Below are 26988 nucleotides of genomic sequence, written 5' to 3' on the forward strand. Positions count from 1 at the left end.
CTCTAATTATCTTTTCTGTTTTCTCAATGAAATAAGAACTAGTTATCAGATAAAAGTGAGGAGAAGAGTAAGTATTTCAGTTTTAAAGAAAGAGATGTGAATTAGTCATGTTCTTGAAGAGTGGGGTAGTTAATTGAAGAGGACAATCTAATAGAATTGAGGGCTCACTGAGGCGCAGTTGAGGCTTATCATTAACAACTTATAATGAGGCTAATTTACAACAAGCTCACTTTTAGTTTTCCTGCGGGAAAATGGTATAGAAGTAGCAGTGAGTTATATTTAAACTGTTGGAATTCTATTATCTGGACACAGCAATTATAGAAGAGAGGAATAGTGAAGGGGAGGGAATTTTCTTAACAGTGTTTTCAATGACAGACAATGAAATCTCAGACAGATAAGGAACAAATGCAGTGGTTCTCAACCTTCTGGCCCTTTAAATACAGTTCCTCATGTTGTGACCCAACCATAAAATTATTTTCGTTGCTACTTCATAACTGTAATGTTGCTACTGTTATAAATCGTAATGTAAATATCTGATATGAAGGATGGTCTTAGGCGACCCCTGTGAAAGGGTCATTGACCGCCAAAGGGGTCGCAACCCACAGGTTGAGAACCTCTGAAATAGAGGAACAGGAGAGGGCTTAATATGGGTGTATTGGAGGAAATTGTCAGGTCGAAGAATTATTAGCATCTGTACAGAAGGAATAGGCTTGCAACAGTAGGGTAGTGGTCAGAGCTTGGAATTTTTTTTTAATTATTATTATTTTTATTTCAGAGTGGAAGGGAGAAGGAAAGAGAGATAGAAACATCAATGATAAGAGAGATCATTGATCAGCTGCCTCCTGCACGCCCCACACTGGGGATGGAGCCCGTAACCCGATATGTGCCATGACCAGGAATCAAACCAATTCTGGTTCATGGGTTGATGCACAACCACTGAGCCACACCAGCCAGGTCAGAGCTTGGGATTCTTGAAGAGACTTTGGCATGTGTGCAGTTATTATTAAAACGAATGGGATAAAAAACAAAATTATTGCAAGTGGGGATGACAAGAAATTGAGAAGCCATGGGACTGGGTCAATATAGATTTAGATAATGATAACAACACTACTGGAAGGAAGAAATAATTAGCCTGATATATCGCCAATATTATATAAAAGATACATTATCCTCCTTCTTGTTATTCAGCTTTTTAATTCTATTTGCAACAGTTGTCGCTCTTTGATTTTAGGCAAGTGATAAGGAAATATATTGAAATTTTATGGTCAACATCACATATCCAAAATGTCCTATAGCACCTTATGGTCTTACTTTCCCCACCATGACTAGGGTTTTTGGAGTTCCTAACCGGATCATGGTTTCAGCCGGATGACCTAATCTAATGACCTCTCTGGCTTGGTTTGTTTCATTCCATCTTCTTGCCCCTGATCAACACTTCAGGAAAGCAAGATTTTTCTAAATCCCTTGTATTTGACAGAAAAGCTGGAGGCAGAAATATTCAGGGAGGATATTGATACTGCATAATATTAACACCCAACAGTCCTGTGCTATTTCAGTACTTTCAAAACACTTTTTAAAAATACATTATTCACAATCAACCCTGTTACTTTATCAGGTCAGGAATAAGTTTTCCTGTTTTACATATGAGAGAAAGAAACTCATAGAAATTAATTTATTGGCATGGGATCACCACATTCAGGCATGCCAAAGTCAAGCATTTAACTTTGGCTTTCGGACTCTCTGAATAGAAGTGCCTTTCAATTGCACCGCATTGAGTCTCTAGAATATACTAGTATTAGTCAGCCTTTACTAGTGTATGCTGCTGTAATAAGCAGCAGTGGTTTAATTCTCCCCTATAATACATGGCAGTGATTACAGTTGCTGTAGGTCAGCCTCCATCTGAAATAAACCATTCTTTTGGCAGAGAGAAAAAGCAAGGGCCAATCACTGAATCCTGTAAAGCTTCTGCTTAGGATGGTGTATATAATAACTCTTCACAGCTCATTGTTTAAAACATATCACATGATAGGGCCCTGGCCCCAGGTAGTTCAGTTGGTTGAAGCATCATTCCAATACACCGAGGTTGAGGGCTCCATCTCCCATCGGGGCACATACAGGAATCAACCAATGAATGATAAATAAGTGGAACAACAAATGATGTTTCTCTCTCTCTAAAATCAATAAATAAAAATTTAAAATAAGTAAATAAGAATATCAGAGTTAAAGAAAAAGCATGTCACATGATAAACCTTGACATGAATGGAATAGAGAAGAAAGGTATTCCCTAAAGAGTGAGTCTGAAAATTACAGGACCATGGGCAAAGATGTGTAAGTAATTGAGGGCAATAATATACAACAGAAACTCATGAAACAAAATAGACACAGGGGAAGGCTTGGCAGTAGAAACAAAGTATAAATATTCAAAGAAAATAAATAAATGATAGAACCTGGCAAAAGTTTGCTCTGTGGAAAAAGTGCTCTCAATGATAATTCTGTAGCTTAAATTTTTAAGAGTATTCAGAGATTGGTAATATTTGTTTCCAGTGTCAAAGACCTTGGTTAGATGCAATGTCAGATATGAACTAGCTGAGGGAAAAAGGTCATATCAGAAAGCAGTATATCAGGCACAAGTGCTAAGCTGCTGACTGTGGAATTTTAAACTATACATTGGCAGCCCAACTTTCTTTTGTAAGTGCTGTGTTATACAGCTTCCTTTCTTATAGAATCCCTCCGGTACTGAAGTCTACACAAAGTGCCCGAAATGATTTTTCTTGAAAGTGTAATAGAAAACTTAGCTTGGTTCTTTCTTTCCCTAACTAAAGACCAAGGTCACTGAACCTAGGAATAAATCGAATGGCTCGGGGTTATATTTGATAGACTAGACACTTTGTTAGAATGTGGTAATGACTTGAACAAGGTCAGCTGTTAGAATCCGTCTGAGGACATTATAGCTTCATTTTTGTGATTGCCATAGACATTATCCTTCACCCTTCCCAACCCTCACAATTAGCCTGAGGGACTACAAATCCACCACCTGCAGGAAAATAACTCAAAGTATGAGCTCTGAGTATACAATGTTATTTCTCACATCACAGTCTGAAGCGGTTTCTGGTGGACTGGCCCGCTCCTCCATAGAGTCAGGAACCCCTGTTTCTTCCATAGGGTTCGGCCACCCTCCACTACCTCATTGTCATAAACACCCCATCAGCAGAAAGGCAAAGAGTTTGTGGAGACATTACACACACTTCTTGGTTTCTTGCAATAAATTCTGGAAAACACTCTTATGCCACTTGTTATTTTTTTCGCTTGTATTGGTTGAAAACTAGTCAAATGGCTACACTAATTTTAGTCAGAGTTAGGCTCTCCCCAGAAACAAGTCCACAAGATGGAAAGAGGGGCACATGTTTTGATACCTATGCACACCCATTTTCTCAGTTAAAATTGTGTTTTCTACCCTGGCTGGCATGGCTCAGTGGTTAGAGTGTTAGCCAGTGAACCCAGGGGTCACAGGTTCCATTCCAGTCAAAGACAATACCCAACCCACTTGGGACATGTGCAGGAGGCAACCGATTAATGTTTCTCTCTCTCTCTCTCTCTCTCTCTCTCTCTCTCTCTCTCTCCCTCCCTCCCTCCCTCCCTCTCTCCCTCCTATCTCCTCCTCCCTTCCACTCTCTCTAAAATCAATGGAAAAAATATCCCCCAGTGAAGATTAACAACAACAACAAAAAGTATTTTGTTCTCCTAATTTTCTCCTCGGTAAACTGCTTCATTTATGACTTGGCACCTAAAGTTGTTTGTTAGCAGTAATAAAAGAAAAAAGTTTAGGACAATTTTTCCATAAGATTAAAGTAGAGAGTACTCAATGATAATGATATTTCTCTATGGCAATTAAAGTTTTCACTTGGATGCAATTATCTGAAGCATTGATAGTTTGAACATACTTAGAACTCAATGTATCAGATTTACCAATGGAATAATTTGTCTACATAATTCTCTACTTCTACTCCTAGGAACACAGTTTTAATAATAGTATCCAGATGGTCCTCCAAATTTAGAATAATTTGTGTTCTAAAATCCTGTTTACTATTGATTTGTGGTCTTTGAGATATTATTTTACACATACAATAGTACATATGGCAATTGTCTTGATGGCATCCATAAAAGTCTATTTAACCCATCATCTAACTAAGATATAGGATTTCTGCAATAAAAATGTAATAAGTATTGTTGTTGTGATTTTGGTAATTCACATTAAAAACCTAGAAATAAAAAGTCATTTTCTGAATATAAAATATTTAATTAAACTGTTGATATGTAATATATAAAGCAGTGATTATAACTATGCATACTTTATTTGATAGTAGCTGGATTTACTTTTTATAACTTAGTAAAATGAAAGTTATACTATTTAATATTTGCTTTTTCACACTCGGAAAAGTCCACATTCTATCACAGTGAAGTATGGCCAAAGTTAGCCCCAATTTAAAATACTTGCAATAAGTCAGTTTTGTTGCAAAAAGTCCCTGCACACATTTACATGAATTCTGGTATCTTATTAGGCTGCCTGGCGAGCCATTTCCACACAGAAATATGCAGTATGAGAAATGAGAAATAGCCATTCCTCTGGATATTAGCTACTTGTCACTCCTGAGCAATAATGCTTACATCACTGAAGCCTGCGGACGTAACTCCATATTCATTCTAGGTGTAAAATTCAATGACTTAAGGAAAAATACAAGATAATGTAAAATATATCTTACTCAAAATCAATATATTAAACCAAAGTCTTTTACAGAGTCTATTATAAGAAACTAAAAAAGAGTATTCAAGATCCAAGCTATGGTCATGAATGTGAGTGCTTGAGGTGGAGTAAAGGACAAGATCATTGGAAATGAGGAGGTTAAGGAAATGATGGGGGATAGAATAATCATGCACATGAATATAGAATTTATCAAAAATAACCACATTCTTGGGCTAGAGGGCCATACTGTGGGCCGGGGCTAGATAGCAAGGATGAGAGAGCTGTCATTATTACAAAGGACTGAATCTTTCCATGAGGTACTTAGTGCCAATTTGCGTGATCAGTACACATGGCAGCAGATCACCGGTTTGACATTAGCAGCATGGCTTGGGTAGGCATGATGACTTGGGGAGGTCATCATATATGTGGGTAAAGTTTTAATTCTCCTAAATGCTTCCCTCATAGTTGGCATTCAGGCAGACTCATGTGTCTATATCAGACATGATAGGGGACCTATATACAAAGTCCAAAACAATGTTAGGTCTGAGGTTTTTCCTCCACAGAAATCTGGCTACCTTGACCTTCATATGTAATTTTTTAGAATAAAATATCTAATACCCAAAGATATCCTTCTATAGCAGCGGTTCTCAACCTGTGGGTCGCGACCCCTTTGGCGGTCTAACGACCCTTTCACAGGAGTTGCCTAAGACCATCCTGCATATCAGATATTTACATTAAGATTCATAACAGTAGCAACATTACAGTTATGAAGTAGCAACAAAAATAATTTTATGGTTGGGTCACAACCTTAGGAACTGTAAGGACCAGAAGGTTGAGAACCACTGTTCTATAGGTTGTCTCAGAAATAGTGATGTGATGAGTCAGAATTGCCAGGATCTAGGCATGTATGTGACAAGAGTAGGTACAAATACAGCTGAGGGAAGAGAGTCATGATCCCGCAGTTATGGAACTCACCCTTTGAGACAGAGTTACATCATATCTCCCAACTCACCTTATTTTGGGGTTGACCTTAGTAAAGGGACCAGTGTTAACAGTCAGGCTTCCAGAGACAGTCCATGGATAAGGGGTGAATGGAGATCCTTCAGTGCAACTGAGATTAGTCTTTTCAGCACTTGGTATTTGTGGTCCTCAGTTTGCCTACCTACTGTGTTGTCAATAGCCTCTCTCTGGTGGCTATGTGCTGACAATGTGTCTTCTGATTCAAGGGAACCCCTGTCCTCTTGATGGACAGTGGTTCCATCAGATACTTCTCTGATCTGGCCAGTGCAAACTCAATGTTAGAGTCTTCATTTAAAACATTACTTTATTCAGCTCTTTAGGTTCATATTTCCAACTAGATGATTCCAGCAAGCTCAACAAGATATAGTTCTAAGAAAACCAGAGCATCTTCAAGATCCACAGTGAGGATTTTTATGAGGAAGGTAGATGGTTGATAACAGCAGTTTTGAAGAGAACCCTCTGAATTCTCAATTAGATGTTAATTCAGGTGCTTTAACTGAGTCTTACATTTTTAAGAAATGTAGCCAAACTCTATTAGAAAATGGATGATTTTCTGATTTGGTGAGGTTTCAAGCCATACTATTCCTATACTTTCACCTCTCAGTGTGTCTATGGGAGCCACATGGTGCGTGGTAAGGATATGGACTTGCGAGTCAGACAGTCCTCAGTTAAAACCTCAGCTTTATCTTTATGAGTGTGTGACTTTGAAGATGTTATTTAAATTCTCCAAAATAGACCCATTTCTAAGATACAGGATTATTGTGAGAAAATATGTGCATAAAATATTTGGCATAGCACTAATACTTCATCCTCAATAACTGGTAAGAATTATGATTGTAATTATCGTACAACACCCAAAGTTATCTCTTTAATCAACATCAGAAAACTTTGAGATGCTATTAGTATGTTTAAGCACAAACCAACTGCAATCACAGGACTTTAAAAATCTTTTGAGTGATATTAACTCTATGTAATATATATCATATATAATTATATACTTCATAAAGTGTTTTCTTATAGTAAGTATTTTCTCTCCCTGGCTTCTTTCATAAAAAATTTTAAACTTTTGTTATTTGTTCTCTTCATGTAAATATTCCATTTATTATGTTTGGTACCCATTCAAATAGATACTATTTAAATCATAACAATTAAAATATCTCCATTACTCTTATTCTCAGTTCTGACCATGCTGTTGCAAAGTGATAAAGAGCTAAAAGGCAGCATTGAAATAGGCATCCATAGAAGGAAACATTAAGAAAATTATCTGTAAAAGAGAAACCAATGAACAGTTAGCAAGTAGAGGCCTCATATTCATTTGCATATGTCACAGTAGAAAATGCAACATCATTGTTTGAGAAATTATTTTTCTTATGTTCCTATAAATAATACTTATGTAGACTAAATTTTATTTAATAATGCTCTACTTTAAAACATCTACTTCATAAAATGTCTACCATGCTTTAATAAAAAATAAACTATTTATTAATGCAAATATTGAATATCATGCATATTTCATTATAAGCATGTATTATAAGTCCAATATGTATTCTTCCTTCTTTAGAGGATCTTGAATTTCCTTACACTTCTCCTTTCCTATCCCCGGCAAAGCTGATGTTCTACTTGTTGGTTGATGCTTTATTATTCTCTGCATCTGGTTCCCACCATTCCCAATAAGTCCAAGGTTAAGAATTCAAACCTCACTTGTGAACCTGCCTTGTTCTGCATCACCTCTTGATTTGACCCTTTATTTTGCTAACATGTGCCCCGGCCAAAAATGACAAGATGAGAGACTGCAAATGGATCAGAGCAAACCCACCTTCTTCTCCAGTAATGGAAAGGCAATGCAATGACTTGTGGATGGGTTAGCAACACTGATTTCTACCTGACAGGAGAAACACAACACTCATGATGCTGATTTTTCCCAGAATGAAATTAGACTGTGATTATTTGAATGTGCTGACTCTAGAGTTTCCCATAAGCATAAAATATATTTACTTATGAATAAATACTTTGTGCCTCTGTGTGTGTGTGTGTGTGTGTGTGTGTGTGTGTATGCATGCGCGCACGCACGCGCGCTCACTACTAAAAAGGCTAAAATACTTGAGACTTATTTTGAGAGAGTGGAATTGTTAAATCTTTATTGTGTGAGGAATGGAGGAAGATGAATAGAGAAATATGATTAAGATTAATTAATGACTATAGGTATTATTTATTGATTGATATGTGTCAGGCATTGTGCCAATATATTACAAGCATTGTCTCTTTAAATCCTTTGAGTAAATCCATGGAAGCTTATGAATAGTGTGAGTCCATTACCCTCAGTTATACAGCTCTTGCATGGGGAAGTGATCCAGGGCTGAGCCCAGAGCTCTTATATTACCAAAGTGGAAACCACTGACTTTTAATTTATATTGTCTTTTGCTAAGCTGAGAACAAAATGGCCCATTATTGACATATTTACAGTTTTAAAGAGCATCATATTTATCTATCAAAGAGTTTCTGTCTCCACCTAGATGTTGATTTGAGGTTTAATGGGGCCCTCAAATTTTCTAGTTTCTAGATTTAGAATCTGATTTACTGTCTTCCTCTTAAAACTACAAGGGTTATTTTCTCTAAGTACTAAATTCAAAAATAAGTACCTATACCACCTCAAAGAATATAGGAATTTTATATCATCTAAGCAGTATTATAGGTGTTAAGGTAATAGCAGTAAAACAGGTAAAAAATTCCTATACTCATGGAGTTTTTATTCTAGTTAAGGGAAATAGACAATACATAAATTAGTAAGATATATAGACTTTCATGGTAGAAAATGTTAGATGGTAAGAAGTAAAATACAGCTGGGAATGCAACTTGAGGGATGGGGATTACAATATTTAATGCTGTACTTAGAAAGGGTCTCACTGAAAAAGAGCAGTTCAGGAAAGACCTTAGGAAAGTGACAGAGTTACCCTTTAATTAATATAAAGCTCCAAAGTAAAAGCATGTTTGGTACGTTCCAGGAGGCCAGTGTGAGGGCAAGAGTAAACCAGATCAGTTCAGAGGATCCTACGAGCCATTGTAGGGACATCATTGTAGGGAATCATGGTAAAGTTTGAGAGTAGGGGTGACCCTTAAAAAGAATGATTATTCTGGTTGATGTGTTAAGACCAGTCAGGTGATGAGACAGAGAAGAACAAGGGTGAAAGAAGAGAAATTAGTAGAATGTTATAGCGATAATCCAAATGAGGGCTGATATTGGCAGGATTAATGTAGTACCAGTAGGGGTGGTGGAAAATGGCCTGTCTGAATAAATTTTGAAGGTAGAATCACCAGGATTTTTCATAGATCAAGATTGTAAGAAAGGAATTTTAAAGTTTTTTGTCTCAATAATCTGAAAGATGGAGTTAATAAGACATGACAGATCACTAGAAGAGCAGGTTTAGGAATGAAGATGGGATTCAGATGCTTGTTAGTTCTAGGTGCGTGCCAGGCATCCAAGGGAGCTACCAAGAAGGCAATTGAATTCCTGAGGGCAGCCTGGGAACTGTGAGCAGGTAAATGGTTTCTAAGGCAGCGCTATCTAGATAACTTCTGGGGACTAGTGAAATATAAAAATACAATCCTCTTTATTCAAAACGTATTAAGAATTTTCAAACAGTGACAGTAGGTCATTATACTAAGTATGAGACTCTTCTGAGTGAAGGAACCACTGTACAGGTAGTAAGCACAGGAAACTAGTCCTAGTTTAAGGCCATAATTCCAAATGTGATGATTAAGAGAGTAATGTAGATGATAGGTAGATAGATAGATAGATATAGATAGATGATAGATAGATAGATAGATAGATAGATAGATAGATAGATAGATAGATAATAGACAGATGATAGATGATGGATGGACATTTAAAAACTAATGTCTGGAGGCTTCAAAGTAAAAATTTTAGAGAAATGAGAAGGATTCTTTAGAATTGATGAAAGGGAGAAACAATGGTAAAATATATGATATGGATTTGGTGATGGTTCATTAGGGTCCAGACTCAGCCACATGAGTCGGGTTGCTGCATTTAAGGTTATGGCCAATTGCCAGGCATTTTATTAGAGTTTGAACTTTTGCATAGTGGATTGATTTGGGGCTTTTACCACCCATCAGGCAACTCCAGACTTTCTCTGTACACTTCTCTATCAATTTTTATAAAATCACTTCCAGCAATTAACGAGATTTTGAAGTCCATTCACTGAAGCCCTGCTGAATAGCAGAGGAAAAATCATTTCTGGATACAGGTGCCACTTTGGCCAACACACAGATAAGGGAATAGATAACAAAAGCAGCGAAAGTCAGCTTTAAGTACGAATGTAGATTTCTAACTGGTTAAACTATGTGCAAAGCAGCCAAATGGAACCTGGCTTCCTGTAGCAAAGAGTGAGACTAAACCATCCAGGGCCAGGCAGAAATCGTCAAGACTAAATAATGAATTTGTTTCTTACTACATGGCACAAACCTGCCTTGGGTGTCAGGTGTAAGAATTGGTTACCTTAGTTACTGACGCATTGGAAACCTAACAGCTTGAACATCAGAGTTATGGAATTCTGTGTGCAGGTGGCCGGTTGAAGTAAAAGCCGACCTTTCTCCTTTAGCAATATAATCTCCCTCCTCACTCTCCTTAGAGTCTCTAATGATCCAGGCCATGCCCTGCTTCCCACAGACCCTGGATGTGCACAGATGACCCTCGGAGAATGTAGAGGGAGCTATAAGAGGTCTCAGAAAAGATGGCATGTTTGTATGCTCTTTGTGCCAGCTCCTCCCTGGCTAAGCCCAAGATCGCTTCAATCTACTCAGTGCATCTGCCTGCTTCAGGATCAAAATGTCCATGGAGCTTGGAGGCAGAGAACGTGGCAGGCCATCAGTGTATGTAATAGAAAAGATACTCCGCGTCCTCCGGGTATTAATATTTTGGAGTGATGGGGCAGAAGGTGGGGCATAAAAAAAAAGATTGGAAGAAAGAAGGTTACATTCACATATCCAATGCCATTGTCTGAATCTTTCAATGGATTTATGTTGGTTACAGGGAGTTAATCTAGTTCCCTCCCACATTCTAGTGCGCTATAACTTGATACAGAGAGCCAGTGTGTTATTCCAGGACTGCAGCACAGACAGTGACTATAGCCTTGACATCAGCAAACAGAATTGACTTAGGGGCATGATTTTATTCTGCCTACTTTGAAGTAAGATCACAAAAGCCTTTTTCTTGACATCATATAGTTAGATGATGGCTGTCAGCTATTCAGTAAACAGATCTGTCTGCTTTGGATACAAGCTTCTAAGCCCCTCTCTGGTCCTATATACCTGTTAGCATCCTTTCAGATTCAAAGCTGTAGGGCAAATACTCTTGTTGTGTTACTACTATGTTGTGCCTTTGAGACATTTTATAAAGCTTGGCACTCCACCTTATAACCCTTCTATGAGAAAAGTATTGCTTCCCCCATTTCATAGGGAAGAAATTAAAGGTCAGAGAGGAAAATAAAATCACACAGCTGTCCAGTGGCCAGGGAAGTTTTATTAGAGTTTGGATTGTCACCAGCTGGGTTGACATGGGGCTCTTACCACCCACACAGCAACTCCAAAGTTTCTCTGTAAACGTCTTTATCTCTAATATAAACAACCACCCTCCCCGCACCCCCAAAAAACTATAAGTGGTGTAGTTTCTTTCTTATATGGCTCAAATAATTAAAATTTTCGGTAGGTATACAACAATCGATGAGTTTTTTTAAAAATTAAGTGCTCGCCTTCAATCTTTTAATATAATCTCTCCATTTCTTCATATATATGGGAGATAGTCAGAATCCTATAAGCCCTGATATTTAACATTTAGTTCCCCTAGAATGAGAGGAGGTGCCATTTTTATTCTTTGCTTATTTTGTTGTTGTTGCTTTCATTGGGGTTATGATATATATGACTTTTTCATTGTATTAAGTATTCAAAAATGAAGTTCAAAAGTTCAATCTACTTTCGGTGCAAGGCCCTCTAACGAATTGATAGGCCACTGTGAGATTTGGGAGTTTAGGGTATGATTTTGAATAGGTGCTTTTCCTGAATTAAATTCACATAACAATTTTTCAGAAGCTGTTTTAAAAGAGCACACAAGTAAGCTCAGCATTTTGGTGTAATTTGACAGCATCGTGTCTAATGGAGAGCTTGGAACACTGAGCACAGTACAGTTCAATCCTAATGTCTATGTTTATCATATCTTCCAATGAGTTGGTTTGCTGAAAAGAGAGACTGTAGTAATATATTTAATGTGGAATCTAGAATTCCAGAATTTTCTTCATGCCTAATATTTAGCAATATTAAATTTACCATATATTACAAACACAATTTTAAATCATTTCTGTGTTGAATAATGGAAGAAAATTATCCTTTATATTTAGGGCAGCAGAGAAAATTTACAAGATACCAAGGTGTTTATGTATTACTTGAGCTAGTAATTTACATTTTAGCAAGACCAACAGATTAAGACATAAAAATAATCCAGCTATTTGGTGTGGTGTTCCTGTTATTTCATGGCTGTTTGATGTCTGGAGATTTTTTTGCATGTTTGTTTTTAAGCTAAATTGACTTGCAGGGTCTTACTGGGACAAAGCTGATGGTTACCTATTTGAGCGGCTTTGGGGTATTCACCAGTGTGGTTGATATTTGGCTATATCCTTTCCTTATCTTTATGTCCTTTGTCTGCAGCCCATTTGCTGCATAGCAATGCTAGCTGGAGAATAGGTAGGAATTCAGAGAGGATTAATCAACCCAGGAGAAGTTTATGAGCATGCATATGATAAGTTGCTTAAAAGTAGGTGGCAAAACTCAGGGAGATTTATAAGGCTTAAAGCCACAGGTCCACAGTTTATCAGAACATTCTAAAAAAAATTTTTAAGTGGGGCACTTCGTTTATTTATGATGCAGTGATTCAGTACAGTGGGCTGAGGGTGGGGGAGGAGGGCTAGTGGGAAGGCCTTGTCCCACATGGACTAATGTCCAGTGCCTGGTGCCAGGCATACGTCTCCTAAAACCACTCTTGCATGGCCATTGAGTGAAGGTGGGGATCGGGGTCTCCTGGAGGTCAGGCATGCCCTCTTCTTTGAGCTGGTCCTGGCTGCTGCTGATGTAGCATAGCACTTAACCCACCAAAAGAATTCCTCACCCACCAGCAGACACTGCCTCCTGGGGCAGGTAAGCCAGATCAAGGTAGACAGGGGAGCCAGGTGAGGCCTCCAACCCACCTGGCTGTTGCTAGCTGACTCAGATGGGTCTGGGGACTTTCTGGGCAGGGGTGCCAGATCTCTCTTGTCACTGGGATCGCTCTGGGAACTGAGTGGTAGACTGGCCCAGGTAGCCCCTTGGTCTTGGCAGTGATCACTGGAGTGGGTTTGGGGTTGGCAGTGCTGGGGGTGGGGCGAGCCAAGGACTTGTGGGTACAATCTAGGCCAGAGGTGACACGCGAACTCATTTTTTTGGTTGATTTTTCTTTGTTAAATGGCATTTAAATATATAAAATAAATATCAAAAATATGTCTTTGTTTTACTATGGTTGCAAATATCAAAAAATTTCTATATGTGACACGGCACCAGAGTTAAGTTAGGGTTTTTCAAAATGCTGACACGCTGAGCTCAAAAGGTTCACCATCACTGGTCTAGGCTCTCTGTCAGCTGGTCTGTTTGGGGGCAGCAGCTGGAGGTCCACCATGCAGCTGGGGAACAAGGTGGGCAGTGGTTGGGGACCTTGAGTCAGGCAGCTCTCCATGTCCTCATCTGAGTCTGCAGTGCCAAAGGCAGCAGGCAGGGGGTCCAAGTCAGGCATTGTGGGCAGGGACTCGCTGATGGACATGCTGCTGTCACTAGAGCTGCCAGGGCATGTGGGGACCGTCACCATTGGCACGACCTAGCAGTGCTCAAACTCACAGGGAGACAGTAGGCACATGTCCACATTATGGGGGAGGCCAAGCACCCACTTGGGCGGGGGGGGGAGGGACTGGAAGTGGTAGGCTCAACCCTGCCTCACTCATGGTGACAGGGGGCGGTGGTACCACCTGTTCGAAGGAGATGGACAGGGACTTGTCCACTTCTGTGGAGTGCAGGAGCTCACTCAGCAGGCAGGGAAGGCCTGGTCGCCATGGGGGAAGGCCTTAGTTCTTTCAAATTTAATGTGGGTTTCATTTATAGGCAGTTAGTATGAGGTCATGCCATGTAGTAATTTGTGGCTTTGCTGACAGATGCTTTGGGATCATGTCTCTATTAGGCAGGTATGCATGAGCCCAACATGCATGAGCTCAACTGAGGCTATGCATTGTGCTGCTGACTTGAAATGTCATCAGCCATGTGTTGTAGCCATTACTGGTGTTCGTTTGACAGAGTGGAATATTATGGGAAGCATTTTCTGTACAATTGTGTAAATCAAATCGAGTATAAATCATATCTTCTTGAAGATATTCACATACCAAAAAATGAGAAGCTTCTGAGTCATTATTTGTCTAGAGTCTTGGATAGTTTCTTCAATGTATATAAGAAAAAATATAGATTACTGGCTCTAACAAAGTTTATATTCTAGTTGTACATTTCATATAATTTACTGCAAAGTTCATATAAATGATTATAATCACATCATTACACATTAGTGAAGTACTCCATTGTTTTCATTTTTCATTGTATTAGGCATTAAGAGTAAAATTAAAAAACACACATTATCATTACGATAAGATTTATCATTGATGACTTCCTGGAGGAAGAGAACTTTGAAACAAATCATATTTTCTATCACCTGTTGAAGGGTATTCACATGCTCACGATGTGGTCTTGTGCAAAAAGACAGCCTTAATGGTAGATGAATTGAACAGCAAACTCAGTAACCTGGTGGTAGGATTTCACAAACAGGGACAGTCTCCATTCTAGTGTCTGAAGTTCTCCTCATGGTTTGGATCTGTTATGAGAAACTGTTTCCCCTAGGACAAGGCAATGCTGAGGCTGGTTCAGGTATTTACCCTTGAGGTTGAATGTTTTATTTATTTATTTCAAAATATTAATACAGTGTATTTAGTTATTTCCCCCCATCACCTTTTATCCCCTCTATGCCTTCTTCCACCTCCACCCATCTCTGCCACCCAAAGTTGAATATCTTTAGATCCTTTATTTAAAAGGACATAATTAGTTTGGGTCCTGGGCTTGCCAGATATAATTTGACGACTGTACATTTTCAGAGGTATTATTGAAGTGAACAGATATTAATGAGGATCATAGATATGTTGCCTGTTTGTTTTAACAATTGGACTTCCTAAACAATACAACTTTACCCACATTTGCAGATGGGATAAAGAAATGCTTGATTATAATTAAGGGCAATTTCCATAAGTACCTTCTCATTCAAGTTTAGCAGAGAAGCTGGGATAATTTCAGAAAACGATTATGTTATTTGCTTTATCTTAGATCAGGTTTACCAACATTAATCTTTTTTTTCCTCCCTTCAGATGTACATCCAAACAACAACACTTACTGTCTCCATGAGTTTAAGCGCTTCGGTGTCTTTGGGCATGCTCTATATGCCCAAGGTTTATATTATAATTTTCCATCCAGAGCAGAACGTTCAAAAACGCAAACGGAGCTTCAAGGCTGTGGTGACGGCTGCCACCATGCAAAGCAAACTGATCCAAAAAGGCAATGACAGACCCAATGGCGAGGTGAAAAATGAACTCTGTGAGAGTCTTGAAACCAACAGTAAGTCATCCGTAGACTTTCCGATGGTCAAGAGCGGGAGCACTTCCTAATAGATGTACGTTGAACATTCTTCTACTAGTCTTGGGGACTGCGCCGCATGGCTCCAGGGGCATGACGGTACTTGCACACCATGAGACCATCATGGCTGTGAGACCCATTTGGTTCTGACCAAATGACTTCAAGGTTTATGGCTCTTCTGAGGAGCATAAACATGCACACACGATCTCTTTTCAGCGTGTGACACTCAGGTCTCTCTTTGGAGGCATTACTGAGCTTGGGACTATCTTCTAAATATAAAAATTATCTTTTAGACCTAACCAGTTTGGCTCAGTGGGTAAAGCATCGGCCGGCGGACTGAAAGGTCCCAGGTTTGATTCCGGTCAAGGACATGTACCTGGGTTGCGGGCACATCCCCAGTAGGAGGTGTGCAGGAGGCAGCTGATCAGTGTTTTTAACTCTCTATCCCTCTCCCTTCCTCTCTGTAAAAATCAATAAAATATATATATTTTTAAAAAATTATCTTTTAATAATTAGGAACAAATCTTTAATCTTTGTTAGTTCATTATTGGTTGCTCTTTATAGAATTAATAGCTACCTAATATTTATGGGGCATACTAGCAAAGATCTTACACAAATAAGGGTCATTTGGAGATTTGAAAGCTGGTTAACCGACATGTGAGGTTAAATGATAGTTAATACTTGTTTCCCCCAAGTGGTCCCCTTCTTTGGCTTCCTTTGACTTCCCTCCTTGAATAAATTAAGATAATTAGAGCGCTCCCCTGAAAGCCTCATGACCCTGAAAATAGAATCTTTTCTACAACCACCACTGTGCTTTTCCCTTCCTCATCTACCTTCCACAGTCCAGCCCCAAAGAAGCACACGATAGTGATACACTGGTACCAAGGTAATCCAGGAGAGTTTATCTGATCTATGCAGTTCTTCTTGGTGTCTATGGAAGAGCAGCAAATAGATTGAAGATTTGTATTATAAAAATACCAGAAAGCTGAGTATGGTTAAAACTAACAAACAAAAGTAACCAACATCACAGTACTAGTTCTGTAGATAGATCAAAAATAAATAAAAGCTAAGGCATTTGAATTAGAGTGGCTTCCTGTCTTTTGGGAATACAACATGTGTATTTAATAATTCAGGCTAAAATCCTGTGCAAAATTACTGTCTTCCCCTCAGACTCCTCCAGCAGGCTGTCTCCCCTATTCTCTGTACTTCTGACATGAAATTCAGGGAAGATTTAGAGTTGATTTTTTTAAAATATATTTTTATTTTATTTTTTACAGAGAGGAAGGGAAAGGGATAGAGAGTTAGAAACATCAATGAGAGAGAAACATCGATGAGCTGCCTCCTGTACACCCACTACTGGGGATGTGCCTGCAACCAAGGTACATGCCCTGACCAGAATCGAACCTGGGACCCTTCAGTCCGCAGGCCGACGCTCTATCCACTGAGCCAAACCGGTTAGGGCTTAAGAGTTGATTTTATCTGACTTAATTATTATAACAACTTCTAGTCTTGACTAGATTTATAAACATCAAGATTTCCAGATGAGCATTGTATACACTAAATGCCCCGTATGCAGAAATATCCTTAGAAGATAAGTATTGATTAATTAAACTTATTGGCTTCAATTACTATCAGACTTCTTGGAATTATTAGCCAGATCTAGTGAAGATTACCTCCACTAATACCAAATGTAGTCACTTGTAGAGAAATAAACTTTTTAATAAATCTACAGACACTCCCCACATATTCACCTTTCTGCAAATATGCAACCTTGAGAAACTGCAAGAAAAGACATGACAAGGATGGGTTATGATAAAACATTATTACAATCATCACTGATTATAGGTAAGCAATTTACTAATAATGGGCCTATTTGGTCTCTTAGCCAAAGATGTCCTATAGCTACTCTCAACGCAATCACAGTATAATATTTGTGATTTGAGGGCAGAATTTTATCTGTGTTTTCTGCCTTAAAAGCATCAGGGCAGGAAGTTAAAACCTATTGTAGAATGCCAGGAAACTGCTGTTAGCCAATGATACATTTTGAACACTGACACTTCTCACTATGATCTACCAGAATCTATAATTGGGCTTGTTTTTTAGTCTTAATCCAGAAAGCTTTATATGATACGGTTGCAAATAGGAACAACCAAAGATACAGTGAAATAAATGCCAGTGATCTCAGACTCATCTCTGGACTCTAGTGAGAAAAAAAACAAACATCAGCTTTTCCCCAACCTTTCAAAAAGTAAGTGGGTTTCTTGAAGAGGAAAATGTTGAGTATTGCTAAAGACTAATCCCATAGTATAGAAATAAGTCTCACACATTTTCTTTCCCTTCCATTTTTTTCTGTTGATGATGAAATTATCAACAGAAATTATACAACATGTGTGCATTTCCCTGTTTTCTCTGAAATAAGAAAGATCACAATTGTGGGATATGTATAGAAGGTAAGCCTATCATATTCTTGATGAGTTGATGCTCACTTTTAGAATATAAAGAAAGTTTAAAGGGTGAATCAAGATCAAGTCAATTACTACCTAAATGAAGGTTAAATTATACTTTGGAGATTTGAGTGTATCCATCTTTTTTTTTTATAGGAAAAGATGGAAATTTATTGAGAAACAAGCACAGAAATTTTTTAAATATATTTTATTGATTTTTTACAGAGAGGAAGGGAGAGGGATAGAGAGTTAGAAACATCGATGAGAGAGAAACATTGATCGGCTGCCTCCTGCACACCTCCTACTGGGGATGTGCCCGCAACCAAGGTACATGCCCTTGACTGGAATCGAACCTGAGACTTTTCAGTCCGCAGTCCGCAGGCCGATGCTCTATCCACTGAGCCAAACCGGTTAGGGCAGAGTGTATCCATCTTTTATAGGAGTAGTTTGGGTTTGAATAAGTTGTGCCCAAAGTTTGCACATTCACACATCCTTGCACAGTCCCACTCCAGGTAACCACTGCTAACCTTTGTTCACTTACACGACTAGTATTGTGAACCCCTGTGTCCCTGTTATTTTTACTACATGTACCAGTAGTTTGAATGGGGTCAAAAGTCTTCTAAAATCACAAACCCTCTAAAAGTCTCAATAACTTGAATACGTAAATGCAATATGTCTTCTAAAAGATGTCTTCTGTCTTTAGAAGTGTAATTAAGTACTAGAAAGACCTTTGCCATTTAGCTAGTACCATCCCTCTTCAGATTGAAACACCTCCTCTTGAAATGGGTGGAGTCTATTCTCAATAAATCCAGGGCTGATTAATGCACTGATACAGCATCCCTGTTGCTGCATTCTCACACTTTCTGCTACCAGACTTTTGATAAATCACCACAGTGAAGTGACAGAGACATTCGTGACAGTGTTTTGTAAACTATAAATCACCATCTAAAGGTAAACATATCATTGTTGCCATGAAAATATAGATTGGTCTGTGGTTAATAGAAAAGAGAAGACATAAAATTCAAAAACTGTTGTTTTAGCAACCCTCTTTCTTTTAATAAACATGTTGAGGATTTTGATGATTATGACTATGGTTCTATTCTTGGGATTTTTTCCCTGACAAATTAGCTGTGGATTTATGATATGCATGCAATCTTTTTTTCCTTCGTGGCCATGGAGCAGCTCTACCAGTCCATTATCTGTAGAAACTTCATCTTAATGATGACTTGTTAATGCCAGGAATTCTGGTCACATATTTAAGGTTTTAAAGCTTCACCATGCAGAAAAAATATAAGTAATGTGAAGCTGGAAAGGAGACCATCAGGTCTATGTTACTTACTAAATTTGCAGAATCCTACATGCCAAACAAAAGGGGTCCTATTGTTTCCTAAAAGCTTGGGAAGGGAGTTAGAAACAAAGTTGATATATATGAATTGTATCAACTGTATCCAACTAACAAAGACTGTCAAATGATATTCCTTAAGCTATGTTCATGCATAATTCATGAAAACAGCGACTGCTGAAGGTAGATCTGCTTTCTCTAGCTTATGCGCACAGTGTGGTGTGCACAGGAAATTCATTGTTACTGTATTCTGCTATTTTTCACATAAGCATATTCATTACCTCTGTAAAAATTATCTCCATTAACTCATCTGTACATCTTTCATCAATTTCACTCTGTAATACTTCTGGGATAAAGATCCTTGCCATTCACAAGATTTGTGCTTTATCACTGATTTCATATTGACTAAATCATTGGTTTGCAGAGCCCTGCACTCCCTTTTCTATACATTAGAAAAATTAAGATTGCTTTCCCTTTGTAAATTATAGTCTCAATTCTCAATAGAATTCTATCATCTTTTCCCTTGGAGATCACTTCTAGGAATTCAAAAAATGAAGTATGGATCTTTAACTAGCTATGGGCTTTAAATTGGAATGATCCTTAAAGATGGTCTCATCTAAATCATTTTATGTTGAATTAACATCTAAATATCATCTTCCTCAAGACCTTTCTGGCTATTGTTCTTATATTTCAACCATAATTTTTATTTCGAGCTACCCACAAATTTGATAAATATTTTATATATTTTTAGTTACTGTTGAATATATTGAATAAGGCATGCAATTGAACAACCTTTTTAAGGGTTATTTTCTAATTCTTATGACAATTTTTCTTTATCTTGCCTACATAGTTTTATGAAAGGCCTTCAAAAACATAGTTGAAGATTTTATTTTCTTTTAAGAAATTTAGAGACATCTGAAAGCATCATATAAATTAGAAATAAAAATAAAATAAAAAAGCAAACAAGCATAAAAATCATTATGTTTCACTTGGAAAGGTAAGTAAATGAATAAGATTCTGTACTGATTCCTTAAGGCACCAGCTGATCCTCCACAAACCTATTTCTGCTTCCATACTCACAAACCTGCTTCCATTCTCATGAAAAAAAACACAATGTGTTATGTTTTGACCAGTGATCAAACTGAGGAACAGTGAATTTTTTTTTCTTATTGTGCAAGAAACAATATAATTTAAAACCAGGTCTAAAATCTACTTCCTTTCCACTGTGCCACAAAAATAACCTAGAACAATATAGATAAGATAAGCAGATATGTCACCTATTTTTGGCATGAAGCTCATAATAGTCAATGATATTAAACATAGAAAAAATATTAGCACTTCTTTGGGCTATCTATGCTAATCTTAGTGATGATGAACTTGGCATGATCTCAGTCTCTAGTAAAAGTTTACCTGCTCAATCACCAGGGGTGATGTCCACTAAAATGGAATGAGCCTGATTGCCAATTATTTAAGAGGAAGAGCTTTACAACTTCCTTATTCAATGTTAAAAAACTAAATTATTCATGTTTTTACTTTAAATATTTTTTTATTTTTTATTCAGTTGGCATACAGTATTATATTAGTTTCAGCTGTACTGCCCAGTGATTAGATGTTACATAATTTACTACGTGATTATCCTAATAAATCTAATACCCATCTGATACCATACATAGTTATTATAATACTAGAGGCCCAATGCACAAAATTCATGCAAGAGTAGGCCTTTCTTCCCCCGGCTGCTGGCACCGGCTTCCCTCTGGCACCTGGGACCCAGGCTTTCCTCTGGCTGCCAGCAGGCACCCAGGACCTGGGCTTCCCTCGCAGCTCCGGCTTCCTCCAGAAGATCATTTGGAAGGATGTCTGGTCTAATTAGCATATTATGCTTTTATTATTATAGATTATTGACTATACTCTCTATGCTGGGCTTTACATCCCTGTGACTATTCTGTAACTACCAATTTGCATTTCTTAATCCCTTCATTTTTTTCTCCCATCCATTCAACCCCTTTCCATTTGGCAACTATCAAAATGTTCTCTGTATCTATGAGTCTGTTTCTTTTCTGCTTGTTCGTTTATTTTGTTCTTTAGATTCCATATGTAAGTTAGATCATATGGCACTGTCTTCTTCTGTCTAACTTATTTTACTCAATACCCTCGAGATCCACCCATGTTATTGCAGATGGCAAGATTACATTCTTTTTTTAGGGCTGCGTCCTATATATATTCATGTATCACCTCGTCTTTATCTATTCATCTACTTATGGACACTTAGATCACTTCTCTATCTTTGCTATTGTAAATAATGCTGCAATGAGCATATAGATGTATATGTCTTTCAATTTCGAATACATACCCACAAGTGGAATTGTTGGGTCTTTCTTTGTCTATTACATAGCATTTGTTTTAAAGTCTATTTTGTCAGCTTTTGTTTTTTCATTTCCATTTTCAAGAAATATCTTTTCTAACCCTTTACTTTCAATATGTGTGTATCTTTTGATCTGAAGGAGTCTCTTGTAGACAGTATATGTAAGGAAGAGTCTTGTTTTGTTATCCATTTAGCCTCCATATAACACTAAATTATTCTTTAAAAATCTGTTTCATCCTGAATTGGATCTATGTAGTGAAACACATACACATTTTGCATTCTTTCCATATATTTCTTCAGATTATTCATTCCAGAATTCCATAGAAAAATAGGACATCACATTTGAATTTTAGAACAGAGATTTATTTATTCCATCATATCTTTCAAAAACCCAAAGGAATTCTTTGGATTTAGATTTAGATTCTCTGGAAATGCAAGCATGAGTACAAATTGGACTTAGAATATTTTCTTATTCATATATTTGTAAAAGTCTTACAATAATGAGTTTTACATTATAGTAAGTTGGTACTAATATAATTAAATATTAATTTCCTTCTTTGAGTCTATTTATTTTTTAAACATCTCCATTTGTATCCGTTGGATGAAAGCAGATCATAAATATGTATTAGCAATACACATATTTACTTTAATATTTATAAATATTCTATGTACTTGATATTTTACTATGTTTCTTTTTAGAGTCTAAAAGCATTATTTTAAAATGGAAGATATATTCATTTTCAAAGTACAACTAATTATAATTAGTAACCCTTTTTGGTCATCAAAGCAGACTCAAAGAATTTAACTGAGACTGTAATAAGTTTTTTTCATATTACAGGATAGATAATTTATCTGTTCTTTCATTTTTCATATTGCAAATCTTTATTAATCAAAAGACACATACAAATTAAATTTTACCCAAGTTTATTAAAGATCAGAACTGTTACATTTTTAATTTTCTGCTAAATACCTATACCATAAGTGAGGCTAGTTGTTTTAGAGATTAAAATTGCTGCAGCATTTTTATTCCTATAATCATTGATTTCCTTCTACATGGTTTAAAAATAATAAGTAACATAGTACAAATTGAATATTACAACAATAGTCATTATAGAGTTTGAATTTTAAAAACATTTTATAATAATAATTTATTTTTTATACTATTAATTTGTCTTAATTTATCTTAACAGCTTCCTCTACCAAGACAACTTATATCAGCTACAGCGATCATTCAATCTGAAACAGGGAAATGACACAATATGAAGAAATCTGGTATGTGATCTCAAACAACGAACATGACACCACCAAGACTCACTCCTGGTGATCTCTTTGGACTACAGTCAATCAAATCAATAGTCAATCTTGTGAGGAACAAAAAGTAGCCATGAGCCCAAAATATCAACAACAGAGAGTGAAGAAACCCATTTTAGACAATCCAACCAATGAAGTCTCAAGCTAAAGTATTGCTTACTCATGAGCAGTTAAAAACAAATCACAAACGGAAAACTAATGTTAGCTTGTGAAAAAAAAAATGCTGTTGAAATAAACCATGTCTGATGTTACTCTGTAAGTATTTTTCTGTGATTGTGAGAACTCCTGTTCCTGTGCCACATTGTTCACTTGTATAAGACAATGAATCTGTTTCTTGTAATGGCTGATGGATTGAAGCCCTGGGCTGTGCTAAAAATAAATGCAATGGTTGACGCATGCAATTTTTTATACAAATAATTTATTTCTAATAATAAAGGAATGTTTTGCAAATGTTGAGAGTTGTTTCGTTCCAGTTTTCAAGCCAGGGAAAACTCCAGTTGGCACTTCTGCTGTCAACTAAGCCCAAGGAAGTACGGTTTTTTGTGAAGAATGTGTTTTTGTACACTCATGTGTATATGAAGAAGACTGCCTTTTATTCCTATACGAAAGAGAATTCTTTGTGGAAGATTTTGTGGATATATCAAGATTTATGTGGTCGGTTTTCATAATAATTGCTTCTTTTATGAAGAATCAAGCAATAGCTTGAGGGGAATTGCTTCAGGTTTCAAAATTAACAAATGATGAAATATGTTATGAAAATCACCATTTTAAAGTAGATCAGAAATTTTCCGTTTTCTAAGTCAGAACTTTTGCTTCATGAAGTATTCCAAGGTATGTATATTATTAATCTTTTCTCACCTGGGCCCAGAACCCACTGAAATCGGTGAAGTAATGGGCCTTACCCAGTACATTCCTCAAAGCACAGAATTAGCATATTTAATCTCTTGGCATCACTACAGAAACCACAGTTCAGATAATATGTCAGTGCTTTCTTATTTTCCAAATGAAAACATTCATTGGTTCATAGAGCAGTGTCATTAAAGAGAGAGAGAGAGTACTGGGAGCTTGTGTCATGCTAATAAACCATGCTAGGATGGATAAAGAAGCCTGTTAAAGGCTTTCAAATCTGTTCCCATTTTCATAGAGGGCTCCTCTATTCTACACAATCCCAGAAATCCATCAAGTCAATGGGTCTCTACAATCATTTTGTTAGTAAATGTTCTCTCCACTGAGTTAGGTTGGATGGCTCATTGCTCTCCTTATAGATATAAAGAGCTGTAAGTGCTCTGTAGCTTCAACCCAGATATCGACAGTCACTTTATTTAATAGAGAGTTGAAGTAGCACAGTGCAGGCTCCTTCAAAATACAGTAACACTTCCTAGATGCCTACACAGACAGAAATCAGCAGACAAGGCTTTTGGGCCTTTTGTTGAGTTTCTTCTAACAGTATTTGTTGTTTGTAGATAATATTTAAATCAAGGAGTAAGGGCATTATTTTAAAATTCTCAATAATCCAAATTACTGGTTAATAAACCCTATAATCAGGATCCTAAGCTCACCTGTAGGTGTGCCTTTTTAGACAAGAGCTAGCTTAAAAGAAAATAAACATAATTGCACATTTAGTATATTTTATTGTGCCATGTAGCTCAGAACCAATAGCCGTACCATGAAGTAATTGTAATTGTTCTTTGCATTGGAGATTATTAGTGGTTTTTAAGATTTTTATCTTAATTTTAACTAGTAAGTATCCATGTTTGGTTGAGAAAATGCTTGAATTTTACAAGACTTGCATATTTTTCAGAGAGCAAAATTCAAGTATATTTTCATGTTTTCATTTACTAATTGACTCTAATCAGGGTAAGGGGAGGTAACAGGGTGATTATGAGAGTAAAGCTGGCTCCCAGGCTAAAGGTGGGTTGTTGTGTTTTGTTTTTTTTCTTTTAAGGTTTTAGGAAAAAAATAAAATATTGAGCATAACTCATGGCATTTCAAAATTGCTCTTCCTATTACAAACTTACCAGTGAGTTGTTTTTCCTAAGTACTTTTATAAATAGTTGATTCCTGTTTTGTGTTCTTCAAAATCTTATTTTACTTATAATCGAGTTAAATAATAGTTGTGGTGGATTTACATATGCCAATCATCCTTTATAACATTATATCAGTGGGAAACTTTCTCTTTGATGAAACTATAATCCTCCCCAGGCAGTGGGAGGATAAACTCCCTCAGCCTCTTACTGTAGGAGCTGGAGAATTCTGACCTCCACTGTGGTTACTTTCTCAGGAATTTTGCTATGGGCTCCAGGGGTGGTCATATAGGCTGTGACAATGTGGGGAGGCATCCTGTAAGGAGAAGGATTTAGCATGTGCTAGTAGTGGTTCCTAAATCCCATACTTTAAAATAGACTGCCTGTGTACTATAGATAAGCAAATAAAAATTGCATGGAAAATATAGTATTATATTTTTTAGAATTGACCTTGTGTTTTATTATGGCCAAGAAATGTCACATCTAATCTCAGCATGCCAGAGGAAATGCTAAAAATGTAGCCCAAGGTAATATTCAACAAATGTCACTAGTATAAGATGAGCGATATATTAGTGTGACCTTGGGCCAAATCTGATCTCAATTTTTAAGTTTTTAGCATATACTAGTTAATATTTAAAGGTGTCTAAAGCAATGATGGTTGATCTGTCACAAACCAATTTTCTTGTTAAGAAAAAAACACTCATAAATTTAAACTTGATGGATGACCCATTGGAACATGAACAGGAACTGAATTGCTACCTTAATTTTTAGTGTTTATAAAAAAATTTACCAAAACAATGTGGCATGTCAGATGAACGGGGTTTTACATTTTTTATTTGAATTAAATATCATATTACAGGAACTCTCACTAGGAAGGGGAGTTTGTGTTATTTATATTTTCTTTCCTTTTACCTCTATTTTCTCTATTATTTACCAATGATGGCATAGAAAAATATTAACAATTTTCTAAATTATATTAGTCAACACTGATATTTATTAAGTAGAAAGTGAAAAATAATGGTATTCCTAAACTCTATTATGCAACCTTACCAACTTTTCTCATTTCATTTATAATTTCTTTTAATGCCAGTATTTCCATCTATCTTTTAGAATAAAATAGCTAAAAATAACAGCTTTCATGAAAGGATAATTAAGAAATAATAACAAATTGTAGAATACTCTAATCATATATAATAATCTTCAGATATAATTCATTTTGCTTTTATTATGGTTTCTCTTTGATGAGGATATGAGTAATAAAGAAAAAAATTGACCCTAACTAGAAGAAATGGTCTCCTGAAGAAGGAATTATATCTATGAATATTCAGAACCTTGCCAACTGTCTCTCTTGGAAAGTACCATATTCTAGACATAGTAGCAAAGCTTGTATAATTGTTCTATTTCCATTTTTTTTATTTTAAAAGTTTTTTGTAGCATAACCTTTAATGATGTTAGTGCTTTTGGGTACCATTATTTCATTTAATTTAACTCTTTGCTAGGACAGTCAGAATATTTTTCTCTTATGTTGAACTCAGTGTATTATCAATGTAAAGTTTCATACATTTTTTACTTCTATATCTGCTTTCAGAGTGATAAGTTTAGAAAAAAATTTTTTTAACTATTAAATACATTTTTCTAATTGCCTACTGCTTAATTCAGTAGCTTCAGGAAAACTAAATAGGACAAATAACTTGTTACAACATCAAGATAGCCAGCATCGATTGGGACATATGAACATACAAGAATTGACCATATCATAATTTGGATGTATGGGTGATATGTTTACAGAAAGCAGGAAAGACAAATGATCAGTGTAATATTTCAGTTTTTCTTTGTGTGTGTGTGTGTGTTTTTTAATATATTTTATTGATTTTTTACAGAGAGGAAGGGAGAGGGATAGAGAGTTAGAAACATCAATGAGAGAGAAACAGCGACCAGCTGCCTCCTGCACACTCCCTACTGGGGATGTGCCCGCAACCAAGGTACAT

At 36.7% G+C, this 26988-nt stretch overlaps 1 protein-coding gene across 3 annotated transcripts in view; it reads left to right on the forward strand.

The window, feature by feature from the left end:
- The window catches only part of GRM8 (glutamate metabotropic receptor 8), a 709328-nt gene extending 685898 nt beyond the window's left edge, over positions 1–23430 (forward strand). Inside the window, exons 9-10 of one of the 3 annotated variants that reach the window (XM_023755340.1) lie at positions 15250–15551; positions 22856–23430. In XM_023755340.1, the coding sequence (XP_023611108.1) occupies positions 15250–15546 (297 nt within the window). In that variant the 3' untranslated portion in view covers positions 15547–15551; positions 22856–23430. The remainder of the gene's footprint in view (positions 1–15249; positions 15552–22855) is intronic. The other 2 variants (XM_023755339.1, XM_023755341.1) reach the window with 2 other exon arrangements.
- Positions 23431–26988: the final 3558 nt, after the last annotated feature.

Source organism: Myotis lucifugus, unplaced genomic scaffold (genome assembly GCF_000147115.1).
Source record: "Myotis lucifugus unplaced genomic scaffold, Myoluc2.0 scaffold_73, whole genome shotgun sequence".
Lineage (NCBI taxonomy): Eukaryota > Metazoa > Chordata > Mammalia > Chiroptera > Vespertilionidae > Myotis > Myotis lucifugus.